The 16,292-nt window shown below is 47.5% G+C and overlaps 2 protein-coding genes across 2 annotated transcripts in view; one reads left to right on the forward strand and one right to left on the reverse strand.

Annotated features, from left to right (window-relative positions):
• Window positions 1-8,835: 8,835 nt before the first annotated feature.
• nat8l2 (N-acetyltransferase 8-like 2) lies at window positions 8,836-10,786 on the reverse strand. Its single transcript, XM_047025602.1, has 2 exons — window positions 10,391-10,786; window positions 8,836-10,117 (listed from the first exon to the last, which is right to left on the reverse strand). Exon 2 carries the CDS (start codon window positions 10,113-10,115, stop codon window positions 9,420-9,422), a length of 696 nt encoding a protein of 231 aa, XP_046881558.1. The 5' UTR covers window positions 10,116-10,117; window positions 10,391-10,786; the 3' UTR covers window positions 8,836-9,419.
• A 1,546-nt stretch (window positions 10,787-12,332) lies between these two features.
• Window positions 12,333-16,292, forward strand: part of slc12a5a (solute carrier family 12 member 5a) — a 41,545-nt gene continuing 37,585 nt past the window's right edge. Inside the window, exon 1 of the mRNA XM_047025443.1 lies at window positions 12,333-12,498. Within this exon, the coding sequence (XP_046881399.1) occupies window positions 12,333-12,498 (166 nt within the window). The remainder of the gene's footprint in view (window positions 12,499-16,292) is intronic.

Here is a 16,292-nt window from a genome sequence, read left to right on the forward strand (position 1 = left end):
CAGTAGTTGAAGACGTTGCTACAAAATCTAGTACCAGTAAAGTCCCACTCAGTTTCCGTTTGACATGTGTCCAAATGTTTTACAACCCATTCAAAGTAATAATCCATAGCTTTGTGTTTTTCAAGAGGCTCAAAGGCGCTGTGGGGGTGAGTGGGGTGGGGTGGGTAGCAGCGACCTCATTCACAACCAATGTGAGGTTCCCCTGGAAGGATACGTTGGAAAACGTAAAAGGAGCATGTGCGATGCCTCTGACACGAACAGGGCCACACCCAGGAACACCACATTCCTCACAGTACAGTAAGCATCTCAACTTTCACTGGGACCAAGTTGCTCAATAGGGCCGTAAACATCTCGGCGCTGGCCCAGATTCTCAGTGGGGAGGGGGGGATGGAGGCAACGTTGTCAAAACAAGCGTGTTCAGACAGTGCTGTATCTTAGACACATCTACACACACAGGCAGAAGTGTGTGTGTATGCATGTGAGGGTGTGTGTGTGTTCTTGTTTACAACCTAATCTGTTTTTTTTAATCATCTACCTGTTTTTGTTTTTGTCTTCCTCTGTGGTCCCCCCCCCCCACCCCCCTGCCCCCCCCCCCCCCCCGCCCTCCGCTCCACACCCACTCCTGCATCAGTGAAAGCACCAATTACAACATCTGACTGTGTTTGATGTCAGCAGTGGGTACTGCCAAAGTTGTGTTGATGGGGCAAAGAGATGGGCAGGGAAGAGGGCAGGGAGGAGGGGACGGGGGAGGGCAGGGGGGAAGGCAAGGAGGAGGGCAGGGGGGAGGACGGGGAGGAGGGCAGGGGGAAGGACAGGGAGGAGGGCAGGGGGGAGGACACGGAGGAGGGCAGGGGGGAGGACGGGGAGGAGGGCAGGGGGGAGGACAGGGAGGAGGGCAGGGGGGAGGACAGGGAGGAGGGCAGGGGGGAGGACGGGGAGGAGGGGAGGGGGAGGACAGGGAGGAGGGCAGGGGGGAGGACAGGGAGGAGGGCAGGGGGGAGGACAGGGAGGAGGGCAGGGGGGAGGACAGCCAGCGCCCCCATGTCGCTCTGTTGATCAGATCAAACAGACGGCTCACGCTGTTTAAGAGTGGCGTCAGTTATTTTGGAAAGCAAGGCTATAGTTAACACGTGCTGTTGTCTGTGCTTATGTGTGTGTGGAGGATGTGTGTGTGCGTGTATGTTTGTGACAGTGTGTGTGTGTGTGTGTGTCTGTGTGCATGAGTGATGTGTGTGTGTGTGAGAGAGAGAGAACTGGTGTGTGTCTGTGTGGGCATGCATAGTGTTCTCTGTCAGGAACGCTGTAACAGAGGTAAAATGCATGCTGGGAAGGAGCCAACTTGTAAAGTTCAGAGGGGTGCTTGGGTTCCCTGCTCTGAACCCTAGCAACCTCAGGAAGAGTGAAAGAGAGCAAGAGAGAGAGGGGGGGGGGAGGAAAGAGAGGGTACATGAGTGAATGAGCAAAAAAAACATGCGCTGTTTGACCTTGTTGCCAGTGGGGTGGAATGCAACCCCTCCTCGTGTGCACACACACACACACACACACCTCACTCACACACACACACACACACCCACACACACACCTTACACACACACACCCACACACTCTCACACACACACCTCTCACACACCCACACACTCTCACACACACACAAACCTTACACACACACACACCTCACACACTCACACACACATTATCCTGTATAACATGGGGCCTCAACTCTCAGTTTCATTCATGTGATGGAGACCTCCCACACTAGTCCTAACCACAACCATCCCAATAAACACCGTCTTCAACTGGTACCTTTACTATGAGCCCCTGAAGCAAAGAAATACTTAGAAGAGAGGCTGAATGAAAAACTTTCGGTAATGTCTGTTAAATAAAAGATGTCTTGCATTATAACATCCTCATTTGACTTCCTTTGTCATTATGTTTCGTTGGAGTTCCATTGAGTAATTGTTTACTGTCACGATTTCAAATTTTACAGTACATTTTCAAACCTAAGAAAAGTTGAGTAATTCTACTTTCTCAACACAGTTTTTGGAAAACAGTTACAAAGCGTAACACCTACTATCTGGCCCCTGCCTTTGCATGTTAACAATGCCAACAATGTACAGTACTTCCACAGTCCCAAACTGGCCCCGCAGCACATACCTTAACTATCACTCTATGGCAGCACCCCCATCATGGTAGAGAGATGCAAGTCATACGGTCACTGGAATATTTACGATACCAACATAAAAACTGTTACAGCAGAAACATATTAAGACTAAAGTTAATTTTTATATTAATTAAGGGATTGGCCTATTTTAATTTGTATTCTTTCAAATGTCCTCTATATTGTTGATATTTCTCTCACAACCATAGTTGTGTCCTCCACCAGTTTCCAAACTTTGTTTTCAAAATGGCACTGTAAGGCATGTCTTTTATTTGGATAATAATACTTTTATCTTGCTTTATATTTGTTGGTTCTCTTCATAATAAACCTCAAGCCAAAACAAAATTGTATATTTGAGCAGAAACTTATGTCCTTTTAAATACAAGTTTAAGAAAAGTTTTAAAAGGATTTCCTGGCCCATCCAGTAGGGTGTCTAAACTGATGTTAACGTCACTTATCATGCTATACATTTCTATCATATATACAGCATTATGAAACCGTCAGTGATAAAAGTGTCAGTTTAATGTGTACACGCACACACAAATGTATATGCAACTGTACATGAGTGACCACCCTCACACACACACACACACATACACACACACATACCTATGTCACTGGGTTTCTAAAGGGCGGTGGGGCCATGGAGTGACTGACCTGCCCCCAGGCGATATGACCCATCTCGGGGGCCTCAGATCGTTAAGTGGCCCCATCAGAGCTGCGTAATCACGCCACCAAGGCCACTGTCACTCCGCAACTGGATTTCACGTACTGTATTTCTTTCAACCCCATCGATTTCTCTCTGAGCTAACTCCTCAAGGTCCCGTTAACCCTGGACTCTGGAACACAGGGGTAGACTTTGTAACCATAAACTTGTTATTCTACTCGGCTCCCGGTCAACAAGCGCTTGAAAAACAGGCCCCAGAGAGAAAGGGAGCGTGAGAGATGACTTTCGATATCTTGATATGACATTTTTTATTTGAGTTTGTCCCTCAGAGTCGTGGTTCCCTGCTGATAGGTCACTTCAGTTACACAAATTTACGCAACACAGATAGTTTATCACAGGCAGATAGTAAAAATTACGATTCTACTACGGAAGTCATCTTTAGGACATTGTGTTGTAAAAATTGTTTTTCTATCTCTGAAGATAGTTTATTACCTCTACTTAAAGGGATCAGCAGTTTGATGGAAGCTGGGAGAAAGCTATTCTTTTCTTTCTGGGTCCGGTTCCAGTTGTATCTTATTCTATCCAGGTTAAATTGATAGTGTGTTCCATTTCTTTCATAACCACCGACATGTTCTACTGTACTTTGAGTGTGAGGGTCCTGGTTCTCCCCTTACCACACTTTAAGTTTTTATTTATTTTGTTTTTGAGATTAGTGTGTGAGTAAAAAAAAAAAATCATAAAGCTAAATGTCTAAATGTCATTGGAACACATGAACAATGTTTCCAATTGATGACACAGAATGTTGAAGCTTGGCTGCAGAATATTCTTTTAAAAGAGTACAAGGGTAAAGACCTGACTCCGCTTCGCGTCGTGCCTAACAACTTCCCTTACCTGTTCTAAAATCAGCGTAAACCACGGCCTTTTGGGGCTTATTGCTTAAATAGAACACACAGGAGACCCCATGAATAAAACAATATGGGTTATAACAGGTAACATGTAAAATATACATATACACATATGAATACATATATATAACAGATATATGTCATAATAGACTAAGATTGTAGACACAGCCTGATGAAATACCTTTTAGACTCACATGTTTTCTTCAGTCGCCGTGTGTGTTGTAATCAGATCATTCTTGGCAGTACACTCTGCCACATGACCGTAGTATCTTGTGAAACCACAACCATCAAAGGACAGAAGGGAGTATGTATGTTATGTGTGTGTCTGTGTGTGTGTGCACCTCTCTACCCAGTCTCCAGTGCCCCCTCTACCCAGTCTTCAGTGTCCCCTCTACCCAGTCTCCAGTGCCCCCTCTACCCAGTCTCCACTGCCCCCTCTACCCAGTCTCCAGTGCCCCCACTACCCAGTCTCCAGTGCCCCCCCTACCCAGTCTCCAGTGCCCCCACTACCCAGTCCCCAGTGCCCCCTCTATCCAGTCTCCATTATCCACTCTACCCAGTCTCCAGTGTCTCTCTACCCAGTTTCCAGTGCCCCCTCTATCCAGTCTCCAGTGCCCCCTCTACCCAGTCTTCAGTGTCCCCACTACCCAGTCTCCTTTGTCCCCACTACCCCGTCTCCATTGTCCCCTCTACCCAGTCTCCAGTGCCCCCTCTTTCCAGTCTCCAGTGCCCCCACTACCCAGTCTCAAGTGCCCCCTCTACCCAGTCTCCAGTGCCCCCTCTACCCAGTCTCCAGTGCCCCCACTACCCAGTGTCCAGTGCCCCCTCTATCCAGTCTCCAGTGTCCCCACTACCCAATCTCCAGTGCCCCCACTACCCAGTCTCCAGTGCCCCCTCTACCCAGTCTCCAGTGCCCCCACTACCCAGTATCCAGTGCCCCCTTCTACCCAGTCTCCAGTGTCCCCACTACCCAGTGTCCAGTGCCCCCACTACCAAGTCTCCAGTGCCCCCTATACCCAGTCTCTAGTGCCCCCTCTACCCAGTCTCCAGTGCCCCCACTACCCAGTCTCCAGTGCCCCCTCTACCCAGTCTCCAGTGCCCCCACTACCCAGTCTCCAGTGCCCCCTCTACCCAGTCTCCAGTGCCCCCTCTACCCAGTCTCCAGTGCCCCCACTACCCAGTGTCCAGTGCCCCCTCTATCCAGTCTCCAGTGTCCCCACTACCCAATCTCCAGTGCCCCCACTACCCAGTCTCCAGTGCCCCCTCTACCCAGTCTCCAGTGCCCCCACTACCCAGTATCCAGTGCCCCCTTCTACCCAGTCTCCAGTGTCCCCACTACCCAGTGTCCAGTGCCCCCACTACCCAGTCTCCAGTGCCCCCTCTACCCAGTCTCTAGTGCCCCCTCTACCCAGTCTCCAGTGCCCCCACTACCCAGTCTCCAGTGCCCCCTCTACCCAGTCTCCAGTGCCCCCACTACCCAGTCTCCAGTGCCCCCACTACCCAGTCTCCAGTGCCCCCTTTACCCAGTCTCCAGGCTCTACAGCATCCCCGGCTACCTTTTCCCCCTTCACAACCCCCTTCAGCATTACCTTCCGGTTGCCCTCTAGACTCACTGTCTTTCAGCTGCTCTGTCCTTCAGCCTGGCCTCCCAGGTGCCCTCACCTCCTCTCCACCCTCCAGTGTCAAAGTACAAAGTTGTGAGGACATTGGTTTGTCCACAGACCAACATGGGAGCAACACAGGATGGCTGATCTGGGCCCAGTTTGGCTCTTTGATAAAGACAAGCTGGGGATCTGATCCAGAACCAGCTCTCCACCCACTGCTGCCTCTCCCTGGAGATGACACTGTGTGGACACATGCAATGTGTTTACCTTCCAACGGGCCTTTTACGGTAGCTGGGTTCATGTGTTTGTCCTGTCAGTCACCTGCCCAATGACACAGATTCGATATTGTCATCCTGTCCCCCTGGCTTGAACAAGTTCTGAACTTGGATGCCTTGATAGATAGAGGTGAGGGGGACGAGAGAGCAAACAAAAACATTGCCAAGTGTTATAGCACAGCTTGAGTTTACTCTTGGTTTCCCAACTTTCTCTTTGCTTTGGGCTGCTTTAGGGTCATTCACCTGAAATATAATGTGTAGACAACCTGGAAACATATGCCAGGTGTTGGTTGCGTTCAAGCCGAGTGGGGGTAATGCTATTCTCTGGTAGCTCACTAGGGGGTGATGAGTAGCCAGTGGAGGAAGGATAACAACAGCTACTCCTTTACTCCAACAGCAACCCTGTGGACAATTTGGACCATTGAGAATCTCTGACTGAATTTAAAGTTGATTGTATGGACCGTACGGAATGCATTTAGAAAAATCTGAGATGTCTCCCCCCAATAAACAAGAGCCTATTTAGTTCCTTATTGATTACAGCCGAGACCACATTGACCATCTACAGTTACATTATTTTGTCATTGTCAGTAAGGTGAGCTAATGTGGATGCAAAGAAACAAACAATAACTGCCTGTCAAAATAAATAAATAAATAAAGGATGGTTGGGTGTTAGTTCCTTTCCAATTCAGTAGGTGGCGCTGTGCTGTGTAGATGAAGGATGACATGTACTTGTGCTAATTCTTGAGCAGTTTCTTTATTAGTAGATGAGTTTGAGATGTGTCCAATGGATGGGAGTATGGTGTAGTGTTTGTGTCTTCATTATTACCCAAGACTTCCCTTCACAGAGCTTTTAATTCTGCAGTCACCTCCCACTCAATGAGCCCACGAGGGTCTGCCCCCCTCTCTCCTTTCTGCTGGGTAGAGGATAAAACAAGAGGCCTGTCAACTGTCTTGAATAAGATGACTTCTTTATGTGTTGCCATAATGTCTTCATACTGCTGTCGAGGTAAACAAATTGATTAAACCCAGATGTGAAAGCGAGAAAGAACTGAGCTTGAGTATGCCCTCTAGTGCTTGTTGGTGATAATGTCTCCAGTTCAGATCCAAAGGTTAGCTGTGTAAGAAAAGACTCCGTTTTGTAATATCACTAACGTGGCACGCGCACACACGCGCGTGCAAGGAGGGAGGAGTACACACATACGCATGCCTTGGTTCTGCTTTTGTCCCACTCTGTTCTCCTTCCTTCCAGGGCAGCTAGGAGCACTGGCAGCCACACCAGCAGCGCCCCGAGGAGGCTGAGTCCCTGGGCTCGTCCCTGGGTGCATGCCGTGGGGAGGAAAGCCATCTGTTCTGCATGTTTTGACTGTACATTGGGGATCTTTGCAGAGGAAACTCGCGCGAGCACAAACCAAGGCCCAGGAGAGGAGTACCGAACAGTGCCCCAGGACATCGAATCCAGGACCTTCTTGTTGTGATGGGGCAGTTGTCGTGGAAGTTTTTGAGATAATCATTGAAGCTGAAGTCGGGTGAAGTCATAATAACGTTACCAACATAACATCATCGACACACAAACATAAGATAATAACACAAAGACAATTCCACACAGCTCCATCTAGAATTCTAGAATGGGACCGGAAGAATCCAGCCCACTAGCACTACCCAGCTGATGGGCCTGAACCTCCCCAAGAAAATTCTTCAATAGACCATTTTATAGATACGACAGTTCTCAAAAGTCATTGGTCCATCCTACAGACATGCAGCTATACCAAATCTCTTCTGTTATTGGTTAACTACTCAGAACAATACAGTTGAATCCACATTGTCTTCAGACCAACTGTCTTCCCCCCAGGTGATAAGAACTCTTCCAGGTCACCCAGACTTCTTGTGTCCTAGACTTCACGTCTCCTAGTTAGGTGTCATAAAACTAGAGGTGGATTCTATGCCAAAGGAGTTGAATCAACATTCATTGTATCAAGCTTTTTAGCCAACTGTAAACTTCTTTTAAAACGCCTTCATTGTACAAATGACAAATTTCTTTCACATCAGTACATGAAGCAGTCCTTGTAGCAAGCCTCAACAGTTTACAGCTCGTTATTAATCATTTATTTTCTGACTTTGATAGAATTTTTTCTTGTTGTGCTTGGATTGGTCTGCTTACAATGACTAACTGCACAGTAAGCAAGTAGTAGCTAGCTGGAGAACCATGATGTACCTTGTGTTTTCACAGAATAGTATTGCATGTGCTGTAGTATCGTTCAGAATAACTCATACACCCAGACTGAGAGCTGAGACGAGTCCCACCACTTCATTTATCTGCTTCAAGGGGAAAAAAATATGCAGGATAGAAATGTGTCTTCCGTCATTGGCCGGATTTCCCAGATTCGTTAAGAAGCTCTTAACGCTAAGAACTTCTTAAGAACGTTCGAAGAGCGCTCTAGAACGCTCTGCGAACCCGGCCCTTGTCATAAACCAGATTGAAATTCAAACGCTCGTGTGTGGCCTGTCTTACTTGAAACTTACAAAAGACAACAATGTAGCCTCTGCTTACGCTCATCCCCTATATATAGCTCAGAGAGTGGAGCTGCAATATTGCCATGACTATGTGTCCAACCATGAGCCCAAGACCAGCGCGTTACCTGCTACTGCGGAGAGCATGCCACAGGATGTTCTCAGTGTGCCCTTAAAAGGTGCTCTTTCGCTACATAGATTTATTTATTCAAGTCATTCTTAGCCTCATCTCTTACCAACATGGTACCTTAATGTCGTTTTCTTCCAAGTGTGGGAGTTAAAGGTCACTGGGTCCCTAAATAGTTCATAGATTCCTTCCACTGTGTGTAAATACGGTTACCTGTATCATAAACAGACTATGACAAATCTAAGAGGGAGGTAAATCATTGAGTGCTTCATAAAGGCACAACATATCCATGTTGGCCAATATCCATCCATAGAATCTAAATTTGGTTTTATTCGCCATGTAGGTTTACACAAACTTGGAATTTACTGTGGCCGGAAGGTGCAAACAATCAACATATACGGATCTTTAATTAAAAAGTAGAAAAATACAGTAGTCTAACTAATCCTAAGAACTAATAATAAAAAAAATCTAAAAAGCATATAGCATGTGTTTCTCCTGTTAACAGTAATATCCTTATCAACGTGAATACAGCATCAGTGTAATCTTACCAGTGTGTGAAAGATATGTATGAGGAGAACCAGTAAACACAAGATAAAAGGTTTATTATAAAAATAGAAGACATGCCTTACAGTGCCATTTTGTTTTTAAAAAAAAACAAGTTTGGAGACTGGTGGAGGACACAACTATGGTTGTGAGAGAAATAACAACAGTATAGAAGAAGTGTGAAAGGATACAAATCAAAATAGGCCAATCACCGGCTTTCATCTCGCTGTGATAAGAACCAAAGTGATGCCTTTGGAAGACAAAAGGAAGATGCATTCAAAATTGGTCAGTCCCAGACACTCAGCATGATAGTCTAGTTTGTTCGTTCGATAATGGTTTCAGGATAAAATCAAAACAACCCTTTAATAGCCTGTCTGATGTGGTTCTATTTCCTGTATGTATCTTTCATGTTTACAAGTGATGAATTTGTCCTTTCTACTTTGACAGTGAAATATATGTATATGCTCATTACTGGCTAAATGAATGATTGATTGATGCTGATGATACAGCACATTGGAGTACACGGCAGGTTACATATCAAATGAGAAAACGTTCTAGTCAAACTCCCTTGACAACTGCAAGGTTCAGTGAGTCACGTAAGACCATGGATGAACATTAACCCCACACCAGTCTTATTCCTGTATCTGTTTCTCCATTTTGAGAATATGAACTCCTGATAGCTTAGTTATCCAATCAGGAGCATGCGTCTCTCTGTGTGTGTGGACACACGTGAATCCCATCTTCTTATAAAGGGCCACAGCAGCCGTCTGGGTGGAGCTGGTCTCCAGGACAACCTTGGAGAAGCCATGCTCCTTGCAGAAGTCGATGACCGTCTGAGCCAATCTGGAACCCAGGCCCATCCGTCGGCACGATGATGAGATGATCATCCTAAACAGCTCCCCATACCGCTCCCCTGTTCCCTCGGCTGCGCTCTGTTTGGCCACTACGGCCACCATACCCATGACCTCCGACCTTCCATCCACCTCAGCCTCCGCCACCCAGAAGCAGTTGTCTGGCTGACTCAGGTAGCAGCCAGGTATATCCAGCATGTCTGTACGCAGCCTCTCTCTGACAAAGCTGTCGTATAGCTCATAACAGCAGTAGTAGACCAGCGCCACCCATGCCCCCGCCAGCAGCAGGGCACAGAGCGGGGCCCCCCCTCCCAGGTGGTGGCCAACAGCAGACAGACCCAGGGTGATAACCAGGTACAGCGGCCGGGTCATAGCATTGCGGAACGATGGTCCGATATGCTCCAGGATGCCGTCGCTGAAAAGGACCAAGACAGCGTCCTTGTCCAATGGACGGTAACGTCTAATCACCAGCTGCATGACTAAAAAGAATGACAGGCTAGATGTTAGACACCAACATCATCATCATCTCTAACATGACTACAAGATATCAGACATCCCAAGTCTCCCGGAAGTTCCGGGAGACACCTCCCGGAAATGAGTCTCTGCAAGTTGGGATGTCTGAGATATGGTCGGACACCATTTCGGCTAATCGTTGTCATCAATTTGTAGTCAATATAGTTCACAAAGAAAATTGAAATAGTTTGATGCTTACTTGATACGATTAAACATCTGTCGCTAAAGAAGGTTCTTACCGTTTCGCTGAAGTGGCTGTCCGTGGTTTTCTTTTAAAGTTCCAGCGTAACGATGTAAAAATAAAACGAAAGATCCCAGTTACAAACTTGACACGGTAGAAGTTTGACGAAGCTTGATAACAAGCTTCTACCTTTTAACGCTAAATTTTAAGCTACGGCTATTGTGGTTTACTTGGGTCCAAAGGTTCACATGACTGCGGGAGTTTTAGACTAAGTTTTCGTAAAGCTGAATAAAACAAATAGCCCACAGCACGTCGTTAGGCCTTGCTTCCTTCTGACTATGGATCCAAACAGCGGGACGATACAAAAAATATTCTCTACAAATCAAAGGCTCACACTGAAAGCCCCAGAAGCATATTCAAGTTGTCCAACCTCTGGTTCACTTCAACCGAGCATGTGTTCAGAAGCAGGATCACGTGATCGCGTCCCAGGGGTTGGGGTCACCGCGGTCACTTAATCTGGCTACATGAATGTATTAATTTACATTTAATTTACATTTGAACTATATTGAATACAAATTGATGACAACGATTAGCCGAAATGATGTTACAAAGTCCACAAAAATGATGTGGGTTACCCGGCCATATCTTGTAGTCATGTTTGAGACGATGTTGATGTTGTGTTCTTGTATTCTTTTATTTTATTATCTTTTAATCAGTGCACCTGAGGAGGATTGCCTCCAATTTAGTTGTACAGTTTACAATGACAATATAGATATTCAATTATATTCTATATAGCCTATTCTATTTTATTCTATTTTAATTGAGATGTGTTTATCCAAAGCCAATAGATGGTACAACGGTCCAGGTTCAGAAGTGGACATTTCTAACAACAGCATATAATCATTTTCAACGAATACAAAATTATTAGGCTACATTTTTGTAATTCAAAAATAAAACTGTGTTTATGGTTAATGTTTTCCCAGCTAGAGATCATGGCTACTTAACAGAGACTTTAGCCTCTCCTATGTTGACAAGTAGGCTACTGTTGCCACCGGAGGAGACGGTCATCCTATTGGCTTACAGTCTGTGCTGATTAGCATACGGGTTTACAGTTTATGCTCGTGTATTTTCATTGTGTACGTGTAATGTTGTGTCCATGTTCATTTGATCATTGTTGTGTTACATGAGAAAGGGTTTAAGTCATTGAATGTGCTGGGAACTGATGTTACCATGACATATTTGGAAATCTGATTTGATAAAGGATTTTCCGTTTACAATTAGAATGGGGAAAACTAAGCTTTTAAACAGTATTCCTGGGGTCGTGCGGTCCACGGGAAACAGGGAAATTTACGGGAAACGGAAAATCTATCGGCCTAAATAGTAGATTACGGAATGCTTTTTTATGGTTCAAGGCAGCTATATAGGATTATTTAACAGAAATCAGGTTATCTAATTACCTTGACAAATATAATCCTACACAATGCTGTTAAATATTTTTCCCAAACATATCTACAGTAAACAAAGCTCACATAGCTTGACTTGGGGAGACAGAGACATAAATAATATAGAGGCCGAAAAGAACACATCTGTAGGGCATTGAGAGTCTATATCCTGTCTAGTCTAGCGTTTAGTCAAGCTCCCATCATCCCCAGGCGTGTAACCTGCCGAACCCGGGCGCTAGGACCTGGATGCACAGCGGCGTCCAGACACCGGTTGATGAGATAGCGCTTGATTCCAGAATCACATCTAGTGAACACCGAAAGCCGCAGTTCCTCACTAGACGTAGACGGTAGGGCACTTGTTGTCAACGTTAGAAAAACTGGTGAATGACACCAAGACCCTCTTTAGAGAGTCTCAAGAAACCTCGTGTGTAGCTGATAAAATAGCCTATCTGTCTGTGTCTTCATCATCCTCGGTGAATTCCTTCACCGGGAGGCGCCAATACAAGAGGATAAAAGACCCGCCGCTCGTCTCTCCACGACGAGGCTGCCGGTGACACCATGAGCCAGAGGTTTACCGTGACCGCTTTCTCCAAAAGCGACGGAGACCGGTGTGGCGGAGAGATCCAGGGCGAGGTGAACCAGCTGTTTGAGGGAGACGAGCCCACGACCAGCTCGGCTAACAGAAACGAGGAGGCTGCCAATGCCGAAGTGGTGGTGCTGAAAGGTAGGATGCTACAATGCACTGGTCTTGGTGCTTGTCTGTCTGGCTGCCGCTGGCTGCCGCCACCGTGTCGGATGACAGATGTGTGTGATTGGAATTTTAAATGACCTAGACTGTCCTGAGGAGTGGCGCCGGTCAACAAAGGTTGTCATTTGCCCAAGCCCCACATGTCTTCACGCTGCTACAGGTGCATTGCGCAAAACTACTTTTCCAGTGTTGTTTCATGTGGTTGACATCAACCGTGAAGTTAACTGAGAAGATTCTAGAGTTCCGTCTCTGTCCAGTCTGCATGTGATGAAACTATTTATGATCTCGTAGCATATTGGCTTGTAACAAGCTGTATCACAAAGAGGTCATATGAGTGTATGTGATTTGTTAACAGTAGAGTCGTGGCCTGTTGACGTTGTTGTTGCAAGTGAAGCCTGAAGGTCTCTTTTGTCCCTGTTCTTAAGTTCTGATCAGGCGGTCATTTAGACAAGCTTTCATTCATTCGTCAAGACCACAATGAGACACAGACAACTAGGTCTGTATGGGCACAACACACCTTTCCCCCCCCCCCCCCTCTCTCTCTCCCCCCCTCTCTCTCATCCTCTCTCCATCTCCCCCTCTCTCTCTCCCCTCTCTCCACCCCCGTTAGATCAATTCCCCCCAGGGTGCCATTGTCTGGTGTTGTTCGTCCTGTACCATGCCATTGGAATGGATGCAGACATGTTTGAAACACCTTGTTGCAGATGGTAGTGTTATTCAAAGAGTGTTTGGCCGGCATGTCTCAATCAAACATCTCCTGTCTGTCAGTGACCTTCAAGGGCTGAAGTCAGTGTGGCATACACATGCTTTGCATTATTTAAGGTCTCCTCCTCCAGGCCCACCAGCGGAATCCCCCCATGCTCGTTCTGTAGCACCAGCGTACTGGGCCACGGTGTGGGGCCGGGGAGTGGAAAGCAACTGGTGTGTCGATGTAACCAAGCTCAAGTGGTTCAACAGTTCTGTCTGTGACATGGCTGAGGAGACTGTCGACTGAGGAAGTCGTGTTGAGGGTTTTATCTCTAAAAGGGTGTGTGTTTGCAGTGTGTGTGTGCGTGTGTGTGTGTCTCAGTCAGATGTCCCCAGACTGAGTCCAGTGGAGCAGCCGGGGAGGAATGACAGCAGCACTAAGGTGCATCACAGTGACACCTGTTCCCCCAGAGTGCAGATCAGGCTCGCTCATCCCCATGGACCAGGTACAATGAACAGATTAGAATAGAACGCTCACTCAACATATATGTTCCATCTTTATGGAATCGGATCCCTCTCACGGCTGTGTAGATAAGTGAAAAGGCCCACAGGAGATTGGCTGGGGAAGGTTCTGGAATACGTTAAGTCCTGTAAAACCTCCTCTCCCAGATCAGTATTCCTGTGCTCCATATTAAAGCTGCTCTCTTCCCGACAGTTGATCTTATCAAGCAGGCCCGTTAGCTTCCAGTTCCACTGTACTTGGGCTTACTGCTGTGTGTGAAAAAGGCATCCAGGGGAAATAGGACTGGCAGGCCCTGTAATAGCTCGTGTTGCAGCTGAACCGTTTTATGTGTTAGTGTTGGTTGAGTAGGTGGTGAGCGCTCCATAGATAGATCCGTGCTGATTGCAGGTCGAGCTGGCATCTCTTCGTTTGGCAGATTGGTTGTCCGTCATGGCCGCCGCCTGGAAATGAGCGTGTCATTAAGAATCCGCTCCGTCAGGTGAGTGTCTGCCTCTGACTCATCAGTGGGATCCCCAGACTCCGCCTCCTTCCCCCAGCAGACTCCGCCTCCTTCCCCCAGCAGCTCCCCCCACTTGACTCGACCCAATCCAGACATGTTTTCCACCCCTGAATGAGATTGGGGGGAACTGAGGCTAAGGCTGGGTAGAGCCTCTCCCACCCCCCCACCCCCCTCCACCCCCTCCACCCACCCACCACCACCCCCTCCACCCACCCACCCACCACCCAGCATAGAGAGAAGGAAGGTTGGATAGGAGGCAGGCCGGCGTCGTCCTTCTGACACATCACTGTGATTTAACCATCCACCCTCACATGTGACCGATGACGATCCTCCATTACCCTCTCATCATCATCCACCCGAGCCCTGTGTGTTGTGTCTGAGTGTGTCTGAGTGTGTGTGTGTGTGTCGCTGCCAACCCTACCACTGAGGCCCAATAGATCTCTACCGGTGTGGAATAAGCATGCAGAATGCCCACTCAGCACTCTCCAGCCCTCACTTTGCAGAAGAAATACTCCAGGGTATATCAATCACCCTGCTGGTCTGCTGTTGACTGCTTCACAAATGAGGAACTTATCTTACTATTGCCTCGTTTCCATCTTCAGAGAGGATTTACTTTGTGGGGACCCCCCCCCCCCCCCTCAACACACATGCACATCCACACACAATCCTCTTGTTGCCCAGGTTACGAACCACGCGCTCGGAAGCCCCGTGGACACTCTTGTCTCCGTGAATCAATGATAACATGGTAACCATGGTTACGGTACAGGCAGAACCTTCTTATTCTGCTATGGTAATACAAATGTTTTTTCTTTTAATCAGCAAGATACAAAACACTTGAGCTGAAAAAAGTCTTACACTACATTTTCTCTCTCAATGGTTTCTGTACTGATCCCCAGTGATTCACACACATAGTGTGTATGTATGTGTGTGTGTGTGTGTGTATGCATGTGAATGTGATTGACATTGATTAAGATATTCCTAATATCCAATCCCAGTGTGATGGACTGCTTCTGTTGCCTGGGAGTGTCCCACTCTGCCAGGGGAGGAGGTTTCTGTTGATGGGGGCGCTGAGCTGAGCTCATCTAGAGACCCAGGCCAGAGACCAGCAGGGTAGCCAGAGAGAGACACAAGCCCAGCCCTTTTATACAAACATCCTGCAACATTGCCCTGAAGAACACCTGACATTACACCGGCTCTGCTTGTTTACACCGAACCAATCAGAGCTGGACATGGAGCCGCCTCGTGGGTGATTTGAGATGGCATGCTGGCATTCCGGAATCAGAAGAGTGTCGCATGTGTCGTCCTGCCATGCCTGCTCTCCCTTTACAAAGAGGTTGATGCAGTGAGGCAGTGGGCCGAGGCAGGTGGAGCTGAGCTGCGTGCTGCCTCCTGTCCTTGACCTTGTGAAGGAGGGGGTTTTATCTGCAGACAGGAAGCTTTATTGGATTGGCTGCTCCATTAGGCCCACCTTGCCCCGCCGTGTCGGTCCTCTGTCCCTGCCCGCCCCACCCCACCCTGCCCTGCCCAGGGACCAGAGAGACCCAGACCATGCAGAAACCAAGTCAGAAAACACAAATAAAATCCATTATTATTGATTGTTGCCGTTTTGGACTGGTCCCTCTCGCAGAATATGCCAGTTTTTCGACCGTTTGCAGTCTGTGAGGACTGATGATGACAAAGCTCATCTCAAGGTTGTTCTGTTATTGTGGCAGCTCTGAGGTTGTCCATTCATCGCTCTGTGGTGGACATAGCTGTAAGCCTCGTATTACACTGTCCCCTTCCCTCCTCTCAGCCTGGTATTACACTGTCCCCTCCTCTCAGCCTGGTATTACACTGTCCCCTCCTCTCAGCCTGGTATTACACTGTCCCCTCCCCTCCTCTCAGCCTGGTATTACACTGTCCTCTCCCCTCAGCCTGGTATTACACTGTCCCCTCCTCTCAGCCTGGTATTACACTGCCCCCTCCCCTCCTCTCAGCCTGGTATTACACTGTCCTCTCCCCTCAGCCTGGTATTACACTGTCCCCTCCTCTCAGCCTGGTATTACACTGTCCCCTCCCCTC

The sequence above is a fragment of the Hypomesus transpacificus genome, chromosome 9 (genome assembly GCF_021917145.1).
Source record: "Hypomesus transpacificus isolate Combined female chromosome 9, fHypTra1, whole genome shotgun sequence".
In the NCBI taxonomy this organism is placed as follows: Eukaryota; Metazoa; Chordata; class Actinopteri; order Osmeriformes; family Osmeridae; genus Hypomesus; species Hypomesus transpacificus.

Bases quoted from the DNA above. Each gene is read 5' to 3' on its own strand.
- nat8l2 (XM_047025602.1), bottom strand. From the start codon at position 10,115: ATGCAGCTGGTGATTAGACGTTACCGTCCATTGGACAAGGACGCTGTC.